At 33.6% G+C, this 17,538-nt stretch overlaps 1 protein-coding gene across 7 annotated transcripts in view; it reads right to left on the minus strand.

The window, feature by feature from the left end:
• Window positions 1–17,538, minus strand: part of RUNDC3B (RUN domain containing 3B) — a 214,674-nt gene that overhangs the window by 136,583 nt on the left and 60,553 nt on the right. For 3 of the 7 annotated variants that reach the window (XM_054559119.2, XM_054559117.2, XM_009243044.4), the window contains exons 3-4: window positions 11,913–11,963; window positions 5,322–5,455 (exon numbers count right to left, since the gene is read on the minus strand). In XM_054559119.2, coding sequence (XP_054415094.1) covers window positions 5,322–5,455; window positions 11,913–11,963 — 185 coding nt within the window. 7 annotated transcript variants of the gene reach the window in all.

A 17,538-nucleotide genomic window follows, 5' to 3' on the forward strand; every position in this document is an offset into this window, starting at 1 on the left:
TCTTCAGCTTGCTTAGCCTGGTCAATATTTGCACAGAAAATTTATTGGATGGAAGGATGCATGGATATGTGGATGGCTGATGTAACTAGCATATTCTGAAACTGGTCTAATTCAACAACAGAAGGAATGTACAGGATAAGCAACCAGAAACCTAAGAAAGCCAAATCTAGCTAAAAACAAGAACTGCTATTAAAAACAAAGAAAATGGGGGGACAATCCCTCACAAAATATGCAAGAAGACAGGAAGAACTCAGGAACAATACAAGGCTCATATTTTGGGGCCAAGAAAATGAAAAAGCAAGGAGAAGAGATTTCTTGAACTTGAAATCAGTTGGAATATCATGAAAACCCAATGTAAATATCTGCAAGGTTAGTAACAGTAGTAACTAAAGATTCAATTGGGAGTGGTTTTTTTCAGGGATCATATAATATGTTTATAAGAGCATATGCCCCAAGAGCAGATGGGGAAGATGGGTGAGTTCAGAAAAGAGTGAGATAAGTCAGTGCCTGCTGAGATAAAGTCATTTTTCTAAGAGTGCCGATTCTAGTGTGAAACCTAAGTAATTTATGTAATAAAAGTCTCATGTTCCATAACACCTGCATATGACAGAAATAATAGCTGCAAATGTACTGGAGACACAAAGATTACAAACATGATCCTCAACTCAAATATTTTATTCTATTGTTAGGCTATGTTTAAGTCTTATGAAATAGGCTAAACTAGTCACAGACTTAGCAGAGAAAGGGAATGGTTAGCATTTCATTGTTTTTTTGTTTGTTTGTTTTGTTTTGTTTTAGATGGAGTCTCGCTCTGTTGCCCAGGCTGCAGTGCAATGGCATGATCTCGGCTCACTGCAACCTCTGCCTCCTGGGTTCAAGCGATTCTCCTGCCTCAACCTCCCGAGTAGCTGGGATTACAGGCATGTGCTACCACTCCTGGCTAATTTTTCATATTTTAAATAGAGACAGGGTTTTGCCATGTTAGCCAGGCTGGTCTCGAACTGCTGACCTCAGATGATCCACATGCCTCGGCCTCCCAAACTGGGATTACAGGCGTGAGCCACCACGCCTGGCCCACTGATCTTAACCTAGACAAAAGTATGAGATTGTCCATAGTTACAAGCTTCTACAATATGAATCTAAGTGATACCAGGACAGATAATCATGATACAATTGTGATACAAGTGTACTGAGCTGTATACTGTTCACCAGGCAAATTTAGTGCTTCAGTTCTGAAATATCTTTTCACATGTGTCAAGGCAAAATGACACTATGCTAGTAGTCGTTCAAGATTGCAGCTCTAAGCCTCAATAAACCTACCATCTGAGGCATTTGTTTAATCCTTCAATCCAGAGACATGACAGATGTGACTTACTGAGTAGATTAAGTAAACTGCTCTTTTCATTGCAATGAACAAAGATAGAGGTAATCTTTCTCCACAGACTCTTCCCAGCGTAACCAGGCAACTCAAAGAATTCTCTTTCCCCACTAAATGGAATCTGTTTGAGGCCTGAGCAAAACAAAGATATAAATGCAGGATTTGGAACATGATTGTTCTGTGGTGTTTTGATACTCAATACCAGTACTTCACACAATAAATATTAACTGTCTGCTAGATAACGTATTGCTGTGCGGGGATTAGTTCCAAGAGCCTTGTTAAGAGAGTTGGTCAGCTAGGGTTTGGGTTTCTTTGGTCCACCCAGGTCCAAATGCTACATTTCTAATGTTTGTTAACTTCTTAATTACTTTTTGTATTTTGGGATATGCTAGTTTTATAAATATATCCTCCCCTCTATTGAAAGGGTTTAGAATATACTGTTATGTTCCTCTCTCCTACTTTTGATTTGAAAATGAGAATGCTTATGTAGCATCTAGAATACTTTTTATAGATTTGATTCATTCAAATTACAGCTAATCTTTAACCTTAGCCTAAACCTTAGCCAAAAGAAACGTAGATATAATTCTTAAGCCATAAAGAAAACATAAAAGGAAAACTGAGGCTGGGTGCTGTGGCTCACGCCTATAATCCCAGCACTTTGCGAGGCGAGGCGGGCGGATCACTTGAACTCAGGAGTTCAAGACCAGCCTGGCCAATATGGTGAAACCCCATATCTACTAAAAATACAAAAATTAGCCAGGTGTGGTGGCACATGCTTGTAGTCCCAGCTACTCGGGAGGTTGAGGCAGGAGAATTGCTTGATCCTGGGAGGTGGAGGTTGCAGTGAGCTGAGATCGTGCCATTGCACTCCAGCCTGGGCGACAGAACTAGACTCTGTCTCAAAAAAAAAAAAAAAAAAAGGAAAACTGATAAAACTCACCTAAGATGCAAAGGGGAATTCACATTGCATATTTTAAAAATCTGTAGTTCAAAAATTAAAAAGTAAGTAAATGAATTAAAAATTCAGTAGTTTGAGGAAACAGGTCAAAGGACAATAGTTGGGACAAAAAAGACATCTGTTAATATGTAATAAAAATAGGATTTAAATATCTGAGGGAAAAATTTAATAAAAAAGAAAATCTACAATTAATTTACAAATGAAGAAATTTACTGGTTTAAAAACATGTGAGACAGAGAAGAAAACTGATCCAACCTGAGAGAGTTGAAAGATATTGAGGCAGGAAGTTCCTTGTTGCTACAACCCCTTGGTTGAAGACTGGCAGGAGGGAGCAGTGGCTTTAACAAGTGAACTTTATAGTTATAGTCTCAAAAAGGTGACAAAAATCATAGCCATTAACTGTATCCAAAAGTATACTTTCATATTAACGAGCTAAAAATGTTTTACCTGTGTTTCTAATTATGTCACTACATTTAAACATTATAGATTTTGGTTTTTAAAACATATACTTAGTTCATGCTTACAAAATATTTAATTTGAACATATCTTCATCAGTTTTGCTGAACAAAAATTTTCCAAAAGAAAAAAAAAATCCTAAATAAAAAGGATGCAAGAACAAAAAACTTGGAAACTATAATTTGGAAAGATAATTGTTATACTTTCGGTTATTATATAGATATATAATTTATAAATCTAAAATTGTGAAATAATGAATTATGTCTTCATCTTAAAACTGTAAATATCAATTTTCAATCTTTATTTTCTACTTAATGTTTCATTCTGTAATTTCTAAATGTCAAAATAGTAAAGCTACTCTGACAATTCAATAAAAATAAATACAACCACTACATTAAAGCTGATACCTGAGTTGAGTTAGTTATTTGATACCTGAGTTGAGTTAGTTAGTTGAGTTAGTTAGGTATACTCAACCTTCTGTTGAGTATATCTTTTCCAAAATGCTTGGGACAAGAGTATTTCAGATTTTGAGTATTTTCTGATTTTGGAATATTTGCATTAAATGCTCCATTTAGCATTTTCTTTGAACATCACGGTGGTGCTCAAAAAGTTTTAGTTTTGAGATCATTTGAGATTTCACATTTTCAGTTTTGGGATGTTCAATCCTTTTGACTTAATAGTTCAGACATTTTATAATCCTAAAAATTACTGAGGACCCCAAGGAAGCTTTATGTAGGCTATATCTACCAAATTTACTGTATCACAAGTCAAAACTGGAAACTTAAATATTAGGTAATTCAAAAACAACAAGTTGGTCATGGTGACTCAATGCCTGTAATCCAGCACTTTGGGAGGCTGCAGCAGAAGGACTACTCGAAGCCAGGAGTTCTGGACTAGCCTGGGCAACAAAGAGAGATACTATCTCTACAAAAAATTTAAAAAATTTGCCAGGCATGGTGGCATGCACCTGTAGTCCCAGCTACTCAGGAAGCTGAGGTCGGAGGATCACTTCAGCCTAGGGATTCTAGCCTGCAGTGAGTACCACTGTACTCCAACCTGGGCAACAGAGCAAGACCCTGTCTCTAAAAAATAAAATAAAATAAAATAAATAAAATAAAATAAAACAAAACAGTAAACCCATTACCTGTTAACATAAATAACACATTTTTATGAAAAATAACTATTTTTCCTAAACAAAAATATTAGTGAGAAAAGTATCTCTGTTTTACATTTTTTTCTAATCTCTTTAGTGTCTTTACAAGAGAATTAGATATCTGCTTCTGCATTCCATCTGTTACAATGTGTTGTTTTGGTTGAAGTATATGAAGAAAATCTAGCTTCACACAGATATATGGTTGGAAAGGGAATCTTTTAATAGTCTTTTCAGATAAGTGTAGATATTTTCTTTTGTTCTAGATCAAAACTCACTAAATGGTAAGTTTCTGTAATCATATTAATGATTTTTTCATACTATAGTACATTAAATCTACTGATCTAACTTGCACTTTGAATTGATCTTTTTACCCATACATGATTTTGTAATTCCACAAATTGATCATTTGGAAAATATAAGTTATGCAGTTCCATCAAATGTTGACACATTTCATTAAATAATTTAAAAGTACATTTGTTGATATCAACATCAATGTTTTAAAAAAGCTTTCCTATATTGGGAAGCTATGAAGCTTAAGATAGTGAACACAAGTTTCTAAAATTCTAGTTTTTACTTAAAATCTTTAATTTCACCATTGGCAACAAATACTGTCAGCTGTTTCGTTGAAGTAATAGGCTCACTTCTTTCTTATTCTTTTTTTGAGAAAATATCTGTCAAATGCCTAAGTCCAAAAAATTATGATTTATAAGTTTTTCTTTTCAGTAAAATCATATTACATTAAAAAGTATCTAGTTCAGCTCACAATTCAAAGAATTGTACAAGTGTTTTTCTTGAAGCAACCATCATATTTCAGTATGTTGCAGAAATGCTTTATGCATACTTCCCATTTTATTATTCAGGATATTAAAAAGATAGATCCTCAAAGTTGAGATTTAATAAGAATTAATGTTTCCCACACCATCATGGTCATTCTTAAGTTGAAACTGCCTTTAAAAGAAAATACTGAGTGCACGGTGGGGAAGAACTCAAGACTGCTTGCACAGTTTGATGTCACTGCATTAATTCGTGCTAAGGTTCCAACATTTTTATCCACCATTGTGTCTGTATTGGCAGTGCAAATATCAACACAGTGAAAAGGCAAATAACATGTTGATATTATATAAAAATATTTTTGACATTATGTACCCATTAAAGTAAGGGTCTTGGACATCTTCAGGGTTCTGCTGGACATTATTTGAGAGCCACTAGTTTAGATAATTCAAGAAATGTAGAAACATCACAGAACAGAAGTATTTTATTATGCTTCTTAAGAAAAGAAAATTCATAGTAAGTAGCTTCACACCTTCCTGCTCTTCCAAATACATGCAATGAAAAAAAAAAAAAAAATAGAAACGAGCCTCTGACCAATGTCTTACCTTAGCTCTAGAAGAACTGACATTTTCCATATTTTCAATGCTGCAGATACAATTCTGTGAAACTTTCCGGCAAGCCACTCTGATATAGTCCCAGAAGCTACGAGGACTTTCATAACCAAACCAGGTTACTTGACCTTCAGGAGACAAATTGCGATATAAAATTTTTAAAAGTAAAATAAAACTAGACTTGAAAATGCAAGAACAATAAAATTCTGAAAAATAAAGGTAATATAGTGAACTATAATGGCAAGGGCACCACCAATCTATGTGTCAAAAAGCCTCAAATCTAGTCTTATTCTATCTTTAACTAGTGGTGTTACTTTGGAAAATTTACTTAATTTACTTAATGAGTCTGGATCATAGTCTTAACAATAAAATCAAACTAAATGAAAGGGACTAGAAACTAGAAATATCTTACCATTTAACATCCTATTTGTCTAATGCAGTCGCTTAAACAGCACACAGGAACCTTCCTGTGCTTCTAGTTAAGCATTAATAAATGTCACCAATTGAATTCTAAACGTTTCTCTACTTAAAAAAACAGAAACAAAAACTCCACCACCATAATTCTTTTCTCCTCTTCATAAGGATACTTCAAAAAAGGTATACAATGTGTAGTTTACTTTATAAATAAATAAAATCAATTAGCATCCTATATTCACTAATAATACATAACCACCTATCCAACCATTCTCATCTATAAAGCTCCCCTTTAACTGTCATTTGTTTGCTCTCTTCCAGTTAAGAACTCATGAAAACTTGTAATCTTTCAGATTTGGCTAACTATGTATCCGTTCATGACCAAATGTTCTATTGTGCATAGCTTATATTAGTATTAATATTTCTATGGTTGGGCATGGTAGCTCACGCTTGTAATCTCAGCACTTTGGAAGGCCAAGGTGGGTAGATCACCTGAGGCCAGGAGTTCGAGGCCAGCCTGGCCAACATGGTGAAACCCCATCTCTACTAAAAATACAAAAACTAGCTGGGCATGGTGGTGTGTGCCTGTAATCCCAGCTACTTGAGAGAGACTGAGGCAGGAGGATCACTTGAACACAAGAGGTGAAGGTTGCAGTGAGCTGAGGTTGAGCCACTGCACTCCAGTCTGGGTGACAGAGCAGGACTCTAAAAAAAAAATTCTATACAGGACTCTGAATATTAGTTTCACAGGAAACATTTTCTACACTCAGTGTTTTTAAGTGAAATATGAGAGACATCTTAATACTTTCTTTAGTTGTCTAGAATAACTAGTCTTCCCTAGGAAAGTTGTTTAATCTTCATGTAGAAAGATTTACTTTCATATTTGAAAATAAGTGCTTTTTTCATCATGAATTAATTATTTATTTTAAATCCTCCCCTCGTCAGTAATTACTTCTCTACTGCAACATCAAGAAGTGTTCTTGTCAGCAAGCACCATTTTAGGACCAATGTCTGAGATAGTATCTGAGTGGTTCCAAAGCATGGCAGAACATTAGTGTAACTGGACTGCTTTTAAAAAATACTCATGTCTAGCCTCCCCACAAACTGAATAATCAAAATCTTTAGGGGAAGATGTAGGCATGTGAATTTTTAAAAATCGCCCCCTAGTATTTCTAGTGATGTACTTATTATTAATCAACCAACAGAAATCCTACAAGTCATGATAGGTAACTTCTATTCATTATTCAGGGCATTTTAAAGGCCTCTTCCAGAAACCCATGCATGATCCCAACAGCTAGTCCCTCTGTTGGCACAGGACCCTGTGCTTACTTCTCCTCAAAAGTATTTCTTTACTTGATTATTTCACATATTAGGCGGTAAGATCACTAAGGCAGGAATTTTGTCTTATTTTAGATCAATCTCTAACACTTAACACTGTGCTTGCTTGGCTCACAGTAGGCACTTAATAAATATTTGTTGAAAAATTAAATTGATAAATCAGCACAACACAGATAATCTTAATTGCAATGAACACAAAAACTTAAATTAAAAAAAATCCAATTAGTATCTTTTTATAGCAATAGTTTTGATAACAGTCTGCTAGTGTTTGCATGATAGATTACAAACATCAAATATTTTGCACAAATATATTTTTCTTTATATAAAAAATGCATCTATAAATCTTTATTCTAATAACTATACAATTCAATGTCTCTTTAAAAATAAAATTTTGCGGCCGGGTGCGGTGGCTCATGCCTGTAATCCCAGCACTTTGGGAGGCCGAGGTGGGAGGATCACGAGGTCAGGAGATCGAGACCATCCTGGCTAACACGGTGAAACCCTGTCTCTACTAAAAATGCAAAGAAATTAGCCAGGCATGGTGGCAGGCGCCTGTAGTCCCAGCTACTCGGGAGGCCGAGGCAGGAGAATGGCGTGAACCCGGGAGGTGGAGCTTGCAGCGAGCTGAGATCCACTGCACTCCAGCCTGGGTGACAGAGCGAGACTCTGTCTCAAAAAAAAAAATCAATAAAAAATTAAAAATAAAATAAAATTTTGCTACTTACAAATAGCAATCCACAGACTTCTCCCTCTTAATCTCTCTCCATCACTTTCTTCTGCTCCCTCTCTTAACTAAAAATTTCCTGATATAATACCTCAATATAGTCTGTCTCTAGGGCACTTTTCATGTCATCAATTTGTTAGCCATTTGGAGGGGAAGCAGGGTGACTGGTGGTTAAGAACATGGGCTTTGAGTCCGGTGGACCTGAACTAGATCACTTTCTAGCTATCGGATCTTGAAAAAATGACTTAGGTTCACTGTATGAGTCTGGGCCTCTTCTGTAAATTGAAAATAATGATAGTACCTACTGGATAGTACTGTTGTAAGGATTAGATGAGATCATGTATGTGCAGCAAGTAGCAAAGAGTCTAGTGCATACTAAATTCAAAATAAGTGTTAATTATTACTACCGTTATTACTGTAATCATACAAGTAGTTACAGGGACCAAGCTCTCCTTGCATCACAAAATGAAGTAGGAATGAAATGCAAAGTTAAATTCTTCACATTACTTGCTTTGGAATCTAGAGAAATCTTCCAAATTTACTCCCTAATCCAACTTTACTCCCATCATCAACCATTCTAAAGTTGCTTCCTCAAATGTTTCTAACTTCAACTCATTTTCCTTGACTTCTATTATTTGGGATCATTCTATAATTTCAAAATGAGAGCTACAGCTGCCAGACTTCCCTCAAGAAATGAAGTACTACACACTGGAAAGAATCTTAAGGAAAGAGTATCACCAAGATTCTGTGGCAAGTTTAAGTCTCTCTAAAAAGACAATATGGGGAATGGAAGTCAGAGAAATAGGCAAGGGAAAATACAACATTGTATTAGCCAATGGCAGCCACCTATAGTGGTAATCCAAATAGGTAACCGCGGAGAAAGATAAAGCATAGGTTGTCCATGAACAAGAAGACTTTCCTTTTTAAGGAAATGTACAAGGGCCCAGGACTTTGGCATAGGACAAGGTTTGCTTTTCTGTAATGTTATTTTAAATCTTCTCTTTAGTTTCAGATAGTTGAAGAAAATAACTTGTAGAATGTTTCAAAGTAGAGCTGTTGAAAACCAAATAGTATAAAAAAAGTCCTGTTTTGGAGGAGAGAAAACAGAGACAGAAAAACTAGAAAACTAGAGTTAGTTTAAGCAGAGAGGAGTGAGCACTAAATCCTTGGAACTCCTGCTATAGGTAGGGCACACTATCTACAAGGACTTTTACCCAAAAGATAATGAAAAGATTTCTCAGATTACAAACTGAGAAACTAAGAAGTTGACAGGATGACATATCATCATGACTTGCAGGGCCATAAATCAACCACCAAGATCTTCATAACATATTTATCTGCTCTACAAATTAGATATGAGGATGACTTGGCTTGATTCTGGCTTCCTTCCTTTTCCATGTGCATCACTTCCAAAGTGAAGCTCTTAATTCAAGACACTGAATTTTTCACATTCAGAAAGATATTCTTCAAGAGAAGGTAGATTCTCTTGCTAGAACCTCCAAACAAGCTTTCATGTAAATTGTCTGTATATCCTAGGATTTCATCTAAATAATTAATTTCTGCATCTACAGAAAGGTTTAATTTAGTTCAATATAATAGATGTGTTCAATGAGTTATCTGTGATATTATTCAAATACCACTTTTATGTAAATACAGATTAACTGCTAGTAAAAGTCTATAACCTGTATTTAACAGGAAAATTAAAAAACAAAGTTACAAGCTACTCATGCCTTTAAAAATAAATATTGAAGTAATAAATAACCCCTCCTCAAATACTTCGACTTCCTTTAAAAATAACCACAAAAGACAATCATATAGCAAGAAACTGACTACTCTATATCTTGAAGAAATGTTATTCCAAAGATGAGATATGCTGTCATTAACAGAATTCCCTTTTTAAAGTTCTCAATGAATATAGGTATACCATATGCTTTCAATTATAAATGTTCTTGGAAGTTAACATTTTCCCAATGAGAAAGTTAAACAAGCTTTTTAAAACATATTCCCATCCCATCAATCCAACTCTGTTCATCTTTAGGCACAGAAACAAATGGTGAAAAGTTTGCTAGACTAAAAGACAATCTGTTACTGACCAGCTATGTGATTATCTTTCCAACTAAATTGCCTCATCTTCAGGACCTAAAAATTGCCTGTGATCTCTAGGGTCCAATGTTACTCTAAAATTACTCTTCCATACTCTTTAAGTGAGATACCTATTTACACTTTGCAATATGTCTGTGTTTTGTTTGTATCTTATTTCATGGCCAGAATAAGACCTTCTAAGAACAGAAATTAATTTTTCTAAAGTGGTTCTCTACTAAGCAATAGCTGACACAAGATCTTTTCATAATATAATAAAAATATAAATGAATCTGTTAAGTGACTTAATTCCTCATCTTTAGTAATAGTGCTTAGCTATGTAAATAGTGAATGAAAAACTGATTTCACAAATGAAAGTTCTGTTAGAGTTAAAATATATCACCTACTTGACAATATTAAAGACTATTACCTTTGAGCTATTATTCATCTAGACAATCAACAAAAGACAAGATAGTCCTACCACATTTTAATAAACCACTCTGATGTCACTGCAAAAGCTTTCAGATACTTAAAGAAAATTGGTTCCTCTAAAAAACTTGTGGAGTTCTCACTTTAAACTTTGTAGCAGCAATCCCAAGTTTCTTACTGCTAATTTATAAAAGCCAGTTTAATATTATCCACTATTTTATCAAACAGAAAATTTCCATTTCTGTAAAAGGTCAGAAACTTTTCCTTTAAAAAAGTACTATTATTAGTTGAGGTTTATATTTATTAGACCATCCAGCTTTGAAGGTAAAATTATGACACTGATCCATTGTCTAACTAAAATCTCAAATTAATGTCCTAAAAAATAAAACAAGTATAAACACTTAAAAATAATTAGTTACACTTTAAATTGAATCTGAGGAAGTCAGAATCTACATTAGATACTCAATTGTACTTACATTGCTAGTTCTACATGCTACTTACAGGACATTTCAAGTATATCATCATTTAGGCACTAAGAATCAGTTACTCATCTGTAAAATGTAACTATTATCCTTTGGTATTGACAATGTAATGTCTAGTTCACTAGTAAGGAATTTATCACAAACATATACAAATATCTAAAGTATGTGTCTATACCATAACAATTAATCAACTCTTAATTTTCCAAAACAAAAAGATTAAGATGACCAGGTTCAGCAAAAATCTGAATATTGAATCAATTTAATAGGCTTTTTTATCCCAGTAATTTTACTCTCTCTGAAATGGAGAACAAACGTTTTGTCTTTTTCCTTCCACCAGCATTATTAACATAAGGCTTAAAGTACTGGTGGAATGAAATCGTACATGACGGCTGAAGTCCACACAGAGAGCTACACATTAATGTGTACCCCTGAAGAAATCAAGTATAATGTGTGTCAGTAGTGATTAAGACTATAGGTAGAGAACATAAAAGATAAAGTTGCTTGAAAGGATTAATTGTGGGAATTAGAATTAAGGCAATGACATTTGTTTTTTACTTTTTCCCTTTTGTTCTACTATTTAAAAATAATGACTATATTGCTTTTCTAAGCAAAAAATATAGAAAGCTAGATCATTAAGTACAGAGGTCCAGCAGTGTTTTGCATATAGCAGAAACTCAATTAAAAAAAAGGTTTGAATAAGTAAAGAAAGGTATGCATTCTACCTGGGAGAAAGGAAACTTAAGAAATACATTCCCACTAATGGTTCAAGAATGAAAAAGCAGTTATTGTTTACAGTGCCACATCTATGTTTTACTGAGACTGGAATATTCATACAGCTTCCCTGAGCTCCTACTTCACATGTAATATTTATGATTATACAGCACTTAAAAAGTAAATAGGTTATTATACTGTGTGGATTTACAAGATTTTAACTTTAAAATTATCATAAGCATACTTGTGCTCTCTGGATTTAAAAAAACAAAAACACAAAAAAGAAGGCTTTACAAAACCCATGCAATGTACTAAAAAAGATCACTTAACTGATACAGCCCTCCCCCGAAAGTCAATTCCATGCTCCCGTGCAGCTCAGTGGCGGGAGACATCACCAGCATAGAGTACCTTGAAGAGGTATTTGGAGATGAGCCAGCCATCTGCAACTTGGGGAAATCTCTTAAAAAAAAAATAACAACAACAACACACAGATATTTAAGAAACCTGCCATCATGTTTACAGTTCCAAACTGAATAGCCCAACTAAGATGGCTACATATAATTTTGAAGCAGTAAACACTACTTTTACCTACTAAATAAATGAACTCTGTTAAGATAAATATGAGCTACACTTGGTAAGTAAATGAAGCTAGTTCCTTGTAGCTTATTGTATTGGAGAGGCTAAGGTGTCTGTAAGTCATAGAAATATGTGAGCAGAAATTGTTTCCTGTTTACTTTTACCTCCATCATTCTTTCTCAGATATAATAAACGATGAGTATAATAGACCTCAAAGAAGAGCAACAGCTTGACTGAACTTGCTGGCCATGCACCTCAGAACTTATAAGATTGGTTAGGAAAAAAATCACTCACTTTGGAACTATATGGCTTAGAAAATTTCCAAGTTTAAAAATAAATACACTTTTTTTAATGTTAACATTTCTAAAAGTTATAAATATATTTTGAAATGTAGCCATTCATTTTTTTGCCTAAGAACTGTTAAAACTTTTATGTTTTCTTCCCTGTAGAGAGCAGCACTTAGATATTATATAAAATGTTGGTCAGTTAAACCAATGTTGACTAAATGCCTACTCTATCAAAAACACTGTTTTATTTGTTACAGCTTCCAACTCTTGTTTAACAACCACCAACTGGAAAAGTACTAGAAATTTCTGCTATATTTTTTGGAAATTGCTAGTATAACAATATGGGAAAACTCCAAACCCAAATTTCTGAAATAACATTCCCAAAAAATAACATTTCCTTCTCTCATAGTCAAACACTGAAATCTCCAATAGTACATGGTCCCACACCTTTCCAAACACTTAGATCCTTTATAAAACCAATAAAAGACAAACACATACAGCTAGTAATGTGACATGAAAAATGAAAGGAGATACATACAGTTGTGCCACATCTATGCATCTGCCATTCACTGTATCCTCTTACTTCCGTAACATTTTAAACAAATATTAAATTTGGAAAAACATATCCAAAAGGATCTATAACTTGGTACGCTAATTAAAGCTCATATTAGAACATAATGTTCTTGCTATAACTACAACAAACAAAAATGAAATTTCTCAACATTGAAATGTAAATCAGAAGAGAATGCTTTTCATTGCAAATAACATCAATTCCTAATATTTAAACCACATTTACTATCTCTGTCCTAAAACAAAGTTCTCTATATTACTCGTGATTTATAGATCTAAAAACTTATCAAAGTAAAACAATTTCCATGAAAATCTGACTTAAAGAAATTTTACTACAAAAAATGCACCAAATAAGCATATCATGACCAGATTTATGGCATTTCTTAACCAATCCCTCATATAAGGTGGGAAACAATTACTGAAAATATCACAAAACTCAATTTATAGGGTTTTTGTGTTTGATTTTTTAAGAGACAGGTTCTCACTTTGTCACCCTGGCTGGAGCTCAGTGATGCATTCGTAGCTCGCTGCAACCTTAAATTCTTGGGCTCAAGCGATCCTCCTGCCTTCGCCTTGTGAGTAGCTAAGACTACAGGCTCAACTAATGTTTTTATGTTTCTTTTTGTAGAGACCAGATCTTGCTATGTTGCCCAGGCTGGTCTCAAACTCCTGGGCTCAATGGATTATTCTGCCATGGTCTCCCAAAGCATTGGGATTACAGTTGTGAGCCACCATGCCTGGCCTAGATTATGTTTGTTATTTTTTTTTAAAAAGCTGTTAGTATGCTAGCCTCTGTGCCCTGATTTTCATTTTGGCTGTGAAAGACCATGGGAAAATTTTCTTAAATTTTTCACTTATTTGTATGATGTAATTGCTTTAATAATTTAATATGATTAAACCATTCTAGACAAGTTAAAAGCAACCAGAAATATCTAGATCAAACAACAATCCACTATATTCCAAGTTATCTGTAGTCAAATTTCAACAACTCTCATTTTACAGATGAGAAAAGGCAGGCCCAGAGACAAGGCTGCCAAGACCCAGCAATCGGTTTTCTCTGTCACTGCAAGCTGACCTACTCCTTAGGAGATAGGCAGGACCTGACTGATGGAGGATAATTAGTCAGTTGGTTTTCCTGGTTGGTTAGAGTTCTCACTGACAACCCCAGAAGGAAGGGGGAAAAACATGAGGTAGTGAAACATGTAATGGGAAGGAATATAAATATTTTTTATATAAAATGTAAATCCTTAGGAAGTAGAAGTGCTGCTCTTTAAATAAACAAGTGTATGACAAAGCTCACATTATTTCTTTTTTTTTTTTTTTTTATTTTTTTTATTTTTTATTTTTTTAAAAATTTTATTATTATTATACTTTAAGTTTTAGGGTACATGTGCACAATGTGCAGGCTAGTTACATATGTATACATGAGACATGTTGGTGTGCTGCACCCATTAACTCCTCATTTAACATTAGGTAAATCTCCTAATGCTATCCCTCCCCCCTCCCCCCACCCCACAACAGTCCCCAGAGTGTGATGTTCCCCTTCCTGTGTCCATGTGTTCTCATTGTTCAATTCCCATCTGTGAGTGAGAACATGCGGTGTTTGGTTTTTTGTCCTTGCGATAGTTTGCTGAGAATGATGGTTTCCAGTTTCATCCATGTCCCTACAAAGGACATGAACTCATCATTTTTTATGGCTGCATAGTATTCCATGGTGTCTATGTGCCACATTTTCTTAATCCAGTCTATCATTGTTGGACATTTGGGTTGGTTCCAAGTCTTTGCTATTGTGAATAGTGCCGCTATAAACATACGTGTTCATGTGTCTTTATAAAGCTCACATTATTTCAAAGTGGCCCAGGGCTTGTTTGTAGAAGGGGTTCTTATTTGAGATGGAAACAAAACCTTTTGTTATAAAATATATAATGTTAAAAGAAAGTGAAACAGTATTTAACATGTAGCTTATAAAAATAGTTGAGACAAGACCAAAGAAACCAGGTTCAGAAAGCATTTTGCTCAAGAACAAAATGCATTCAACTACAACAGTATAATTATACCATATAGTTATTTCAGGAGTAAGTTTCTGAAATTTCAGGCAAAGGTAGAATCAACTCCGAGATGGATATGCAGTAGGAGAATGCTTCTATACTGAATACTGAAGACAGACAGCATTTCCTGACCCAAAAAGTATGTACTTTTCAATATCAAATAATTGATTCATAATTTTATTAATATTGAAATTAGCCCTCACACAGAAAAGACTATTGGCCACTGTTTTAAACAAATAAATTTTCCTTGATAAGACTGAATATGTTTCTAATTCATGAATATGATATTTATTCTTCTATATTTTTCATGTCAGCCATGTTCCAACTTTGTTTTCTATTCATTTCCATTTCTTTGATCATTGAATCACTATCGTGATTGATATAATCGATGAATTTTAACACTTATGCAAAAAGTAAAACTTTAGTTTTTGCTATATTTATTCTATTTTTTTCTCTCTCTCTGCATATATATTTTTTTCTAATAAAGTTGCAGGTAGACATCTTTATATAAATGTACCAAGATGGATTATGGAAAAGACTCCTAGATAAAATGGTCTGTAAATGGATTACCATTTGTAAAACAAATAAAACTAATTATAAGTGATCAGATAATACTTCAGATTTTTCACAAGTCTTGTCTATAAATTGGCAGTATCATATAGAACATATTCTATTACTAATATTGTTAAGGCGAGTTGCTTAAAATCTTCCACTTTGTATTTATATGCAAGGAAAATTTTTCAGTGAAGCAACAGTTAAAAATGCTACAGTACTGTAATTCAGCTAACAATGAGACTTTTATACAGCATTTTTCATCTCTTAACAGGTTCTGAAGTTAAAATGTAGTACTATATATAACTTTTCTTAAGCTTTAAAAACACTGCTTTAAAATGCCATTTACAGGTAGGTGGTAGGTATTAACATCTTAGAAACAAAGTATTTGTTCATTGATTTAATAATTTTTAAAATACGGAATACCTAAATTGTGCAAATCTTTTGAAGTTTATCAAGTGCAAATCTTTTGAAGTTTAAAAGTCATAACTTTAAGAAAAGACAATGTAAAAAAATTTTAATAAAATAAAAATATAGATCACATGAACAATGGCAATCAATTAAGCAGTGACAACTATTAATGAAAATACCCTTCATCAAATTAAAGTACTTGAATTTATGGATAATAAGAGTAATAAAAATATTTTAAATTATATCAACTATATCTGTACTATGGGGTCATCTCAGGTTCTTATACCAAGAAATCTAAGCCCCAGGCTAAGTGGCTTACACCTGTATTCCTGGCCCTTTAGGAGGTGGAAGCAGAAGGATCATTTGAGCTCAGGGGTTCGAGATCAGACTGGGCAACACAGTGAGACTCTGTCTCTATAAAAAATTTAAATTAAAAAAAAATCTATGAGAGCTATTTAAAAATTCAAAGATTTAAAGTAAAAATACAGTGTATATGCAAACACACATAAATATCTGGCATTCAAAATTCTAACATACTTCAGTCAACTCTTAATTAGGCTATATATTAGAACAAATAATACATCAGAATGGGAATTTATCATTAGACTTCTAGCAAAGCAGCTTGCAGCGATATTGTTCACCTTAAGGAAAAGAGGTAACAATACCATAAAATGATTTTGAAAAGGACAACTCATTGAAATTAGAACATCAGAAAGATGTAGGAACTGGATTATTATGATACCCTCCTAAAATGAACAAAGTCCACTAAATTGTGCAATCTTTCCCCTCTATAAAATGAGAAATATTTACTTTCTTTAGATGAGCAATATTAGCACAATAAAGTAAGCAAAATTGTTGAATTATGTAGCAAAATTAATGAGAAAGCAATTTTCCATGATTAAAAATAAAGTATGACTTGCTCATTACAAGTACTGCAAATTGCTCTATGCTAATTTGCAAAAATCACAAGGTCAAACTGAAAATGTCTCATTAATTTTCTGACTGAAACTCAAAGGGCTACAAACAGATAAATAAACATAAACATGAACTACCATCAGAGATCATCAATTTCTGTTAAAGACATGAAATTGGATTATATTGTAGACTAAAACATTTCTTTGACTCTCTTATTATAAAGAAGACATTCAAAAATATCTCAGATAATTTTATCAATAGTAGAATTTATTTAACTCTTTTCATAATATCATCTTCTTTGTGATAATCCCCCTTCCCCAGAAGCCAAATGTAAATTTTGAATTATTTTATTTGAAGAGATTTTGAAAGTGACGTTCATGTAAAATAAACCTGAAAAATTCCCCAGCGTACCAAAGTTTAAAACCACTAATAAATCTCTCATTCTGTAAATAAGTAAATATTTAAATTGGGGAATGAAAATGATTCCTTGAAAATTCTAGTTTGGTTATAAAATATAAAGATCATTTTGTCTATATTTCCTTATAAATAAATACAAATACATAAGATTTTGTTCACCCAGAAATACCTATAACAAACACAGTAATTAACAGTGCTAAAATAATATGACTCAGACAGAAGTAAGTAACCAAGTATATGAGAATTGTGTTATAAAAT

Source organism: Pongo abelii, chromosome 6 (genome assembly GCF_028885655.2).
Source record: "Pongo abelii isolate AG06213 chromosome 6, NHGRI_mPonAbe1-v2.0_pri, whole genome shotgun sequence".
Lineage (NCBI taxonomy): Eukaryota > Metazoa > Chordata > Mammalia > Primates > Hominidae > Pongo > Pongo abelii.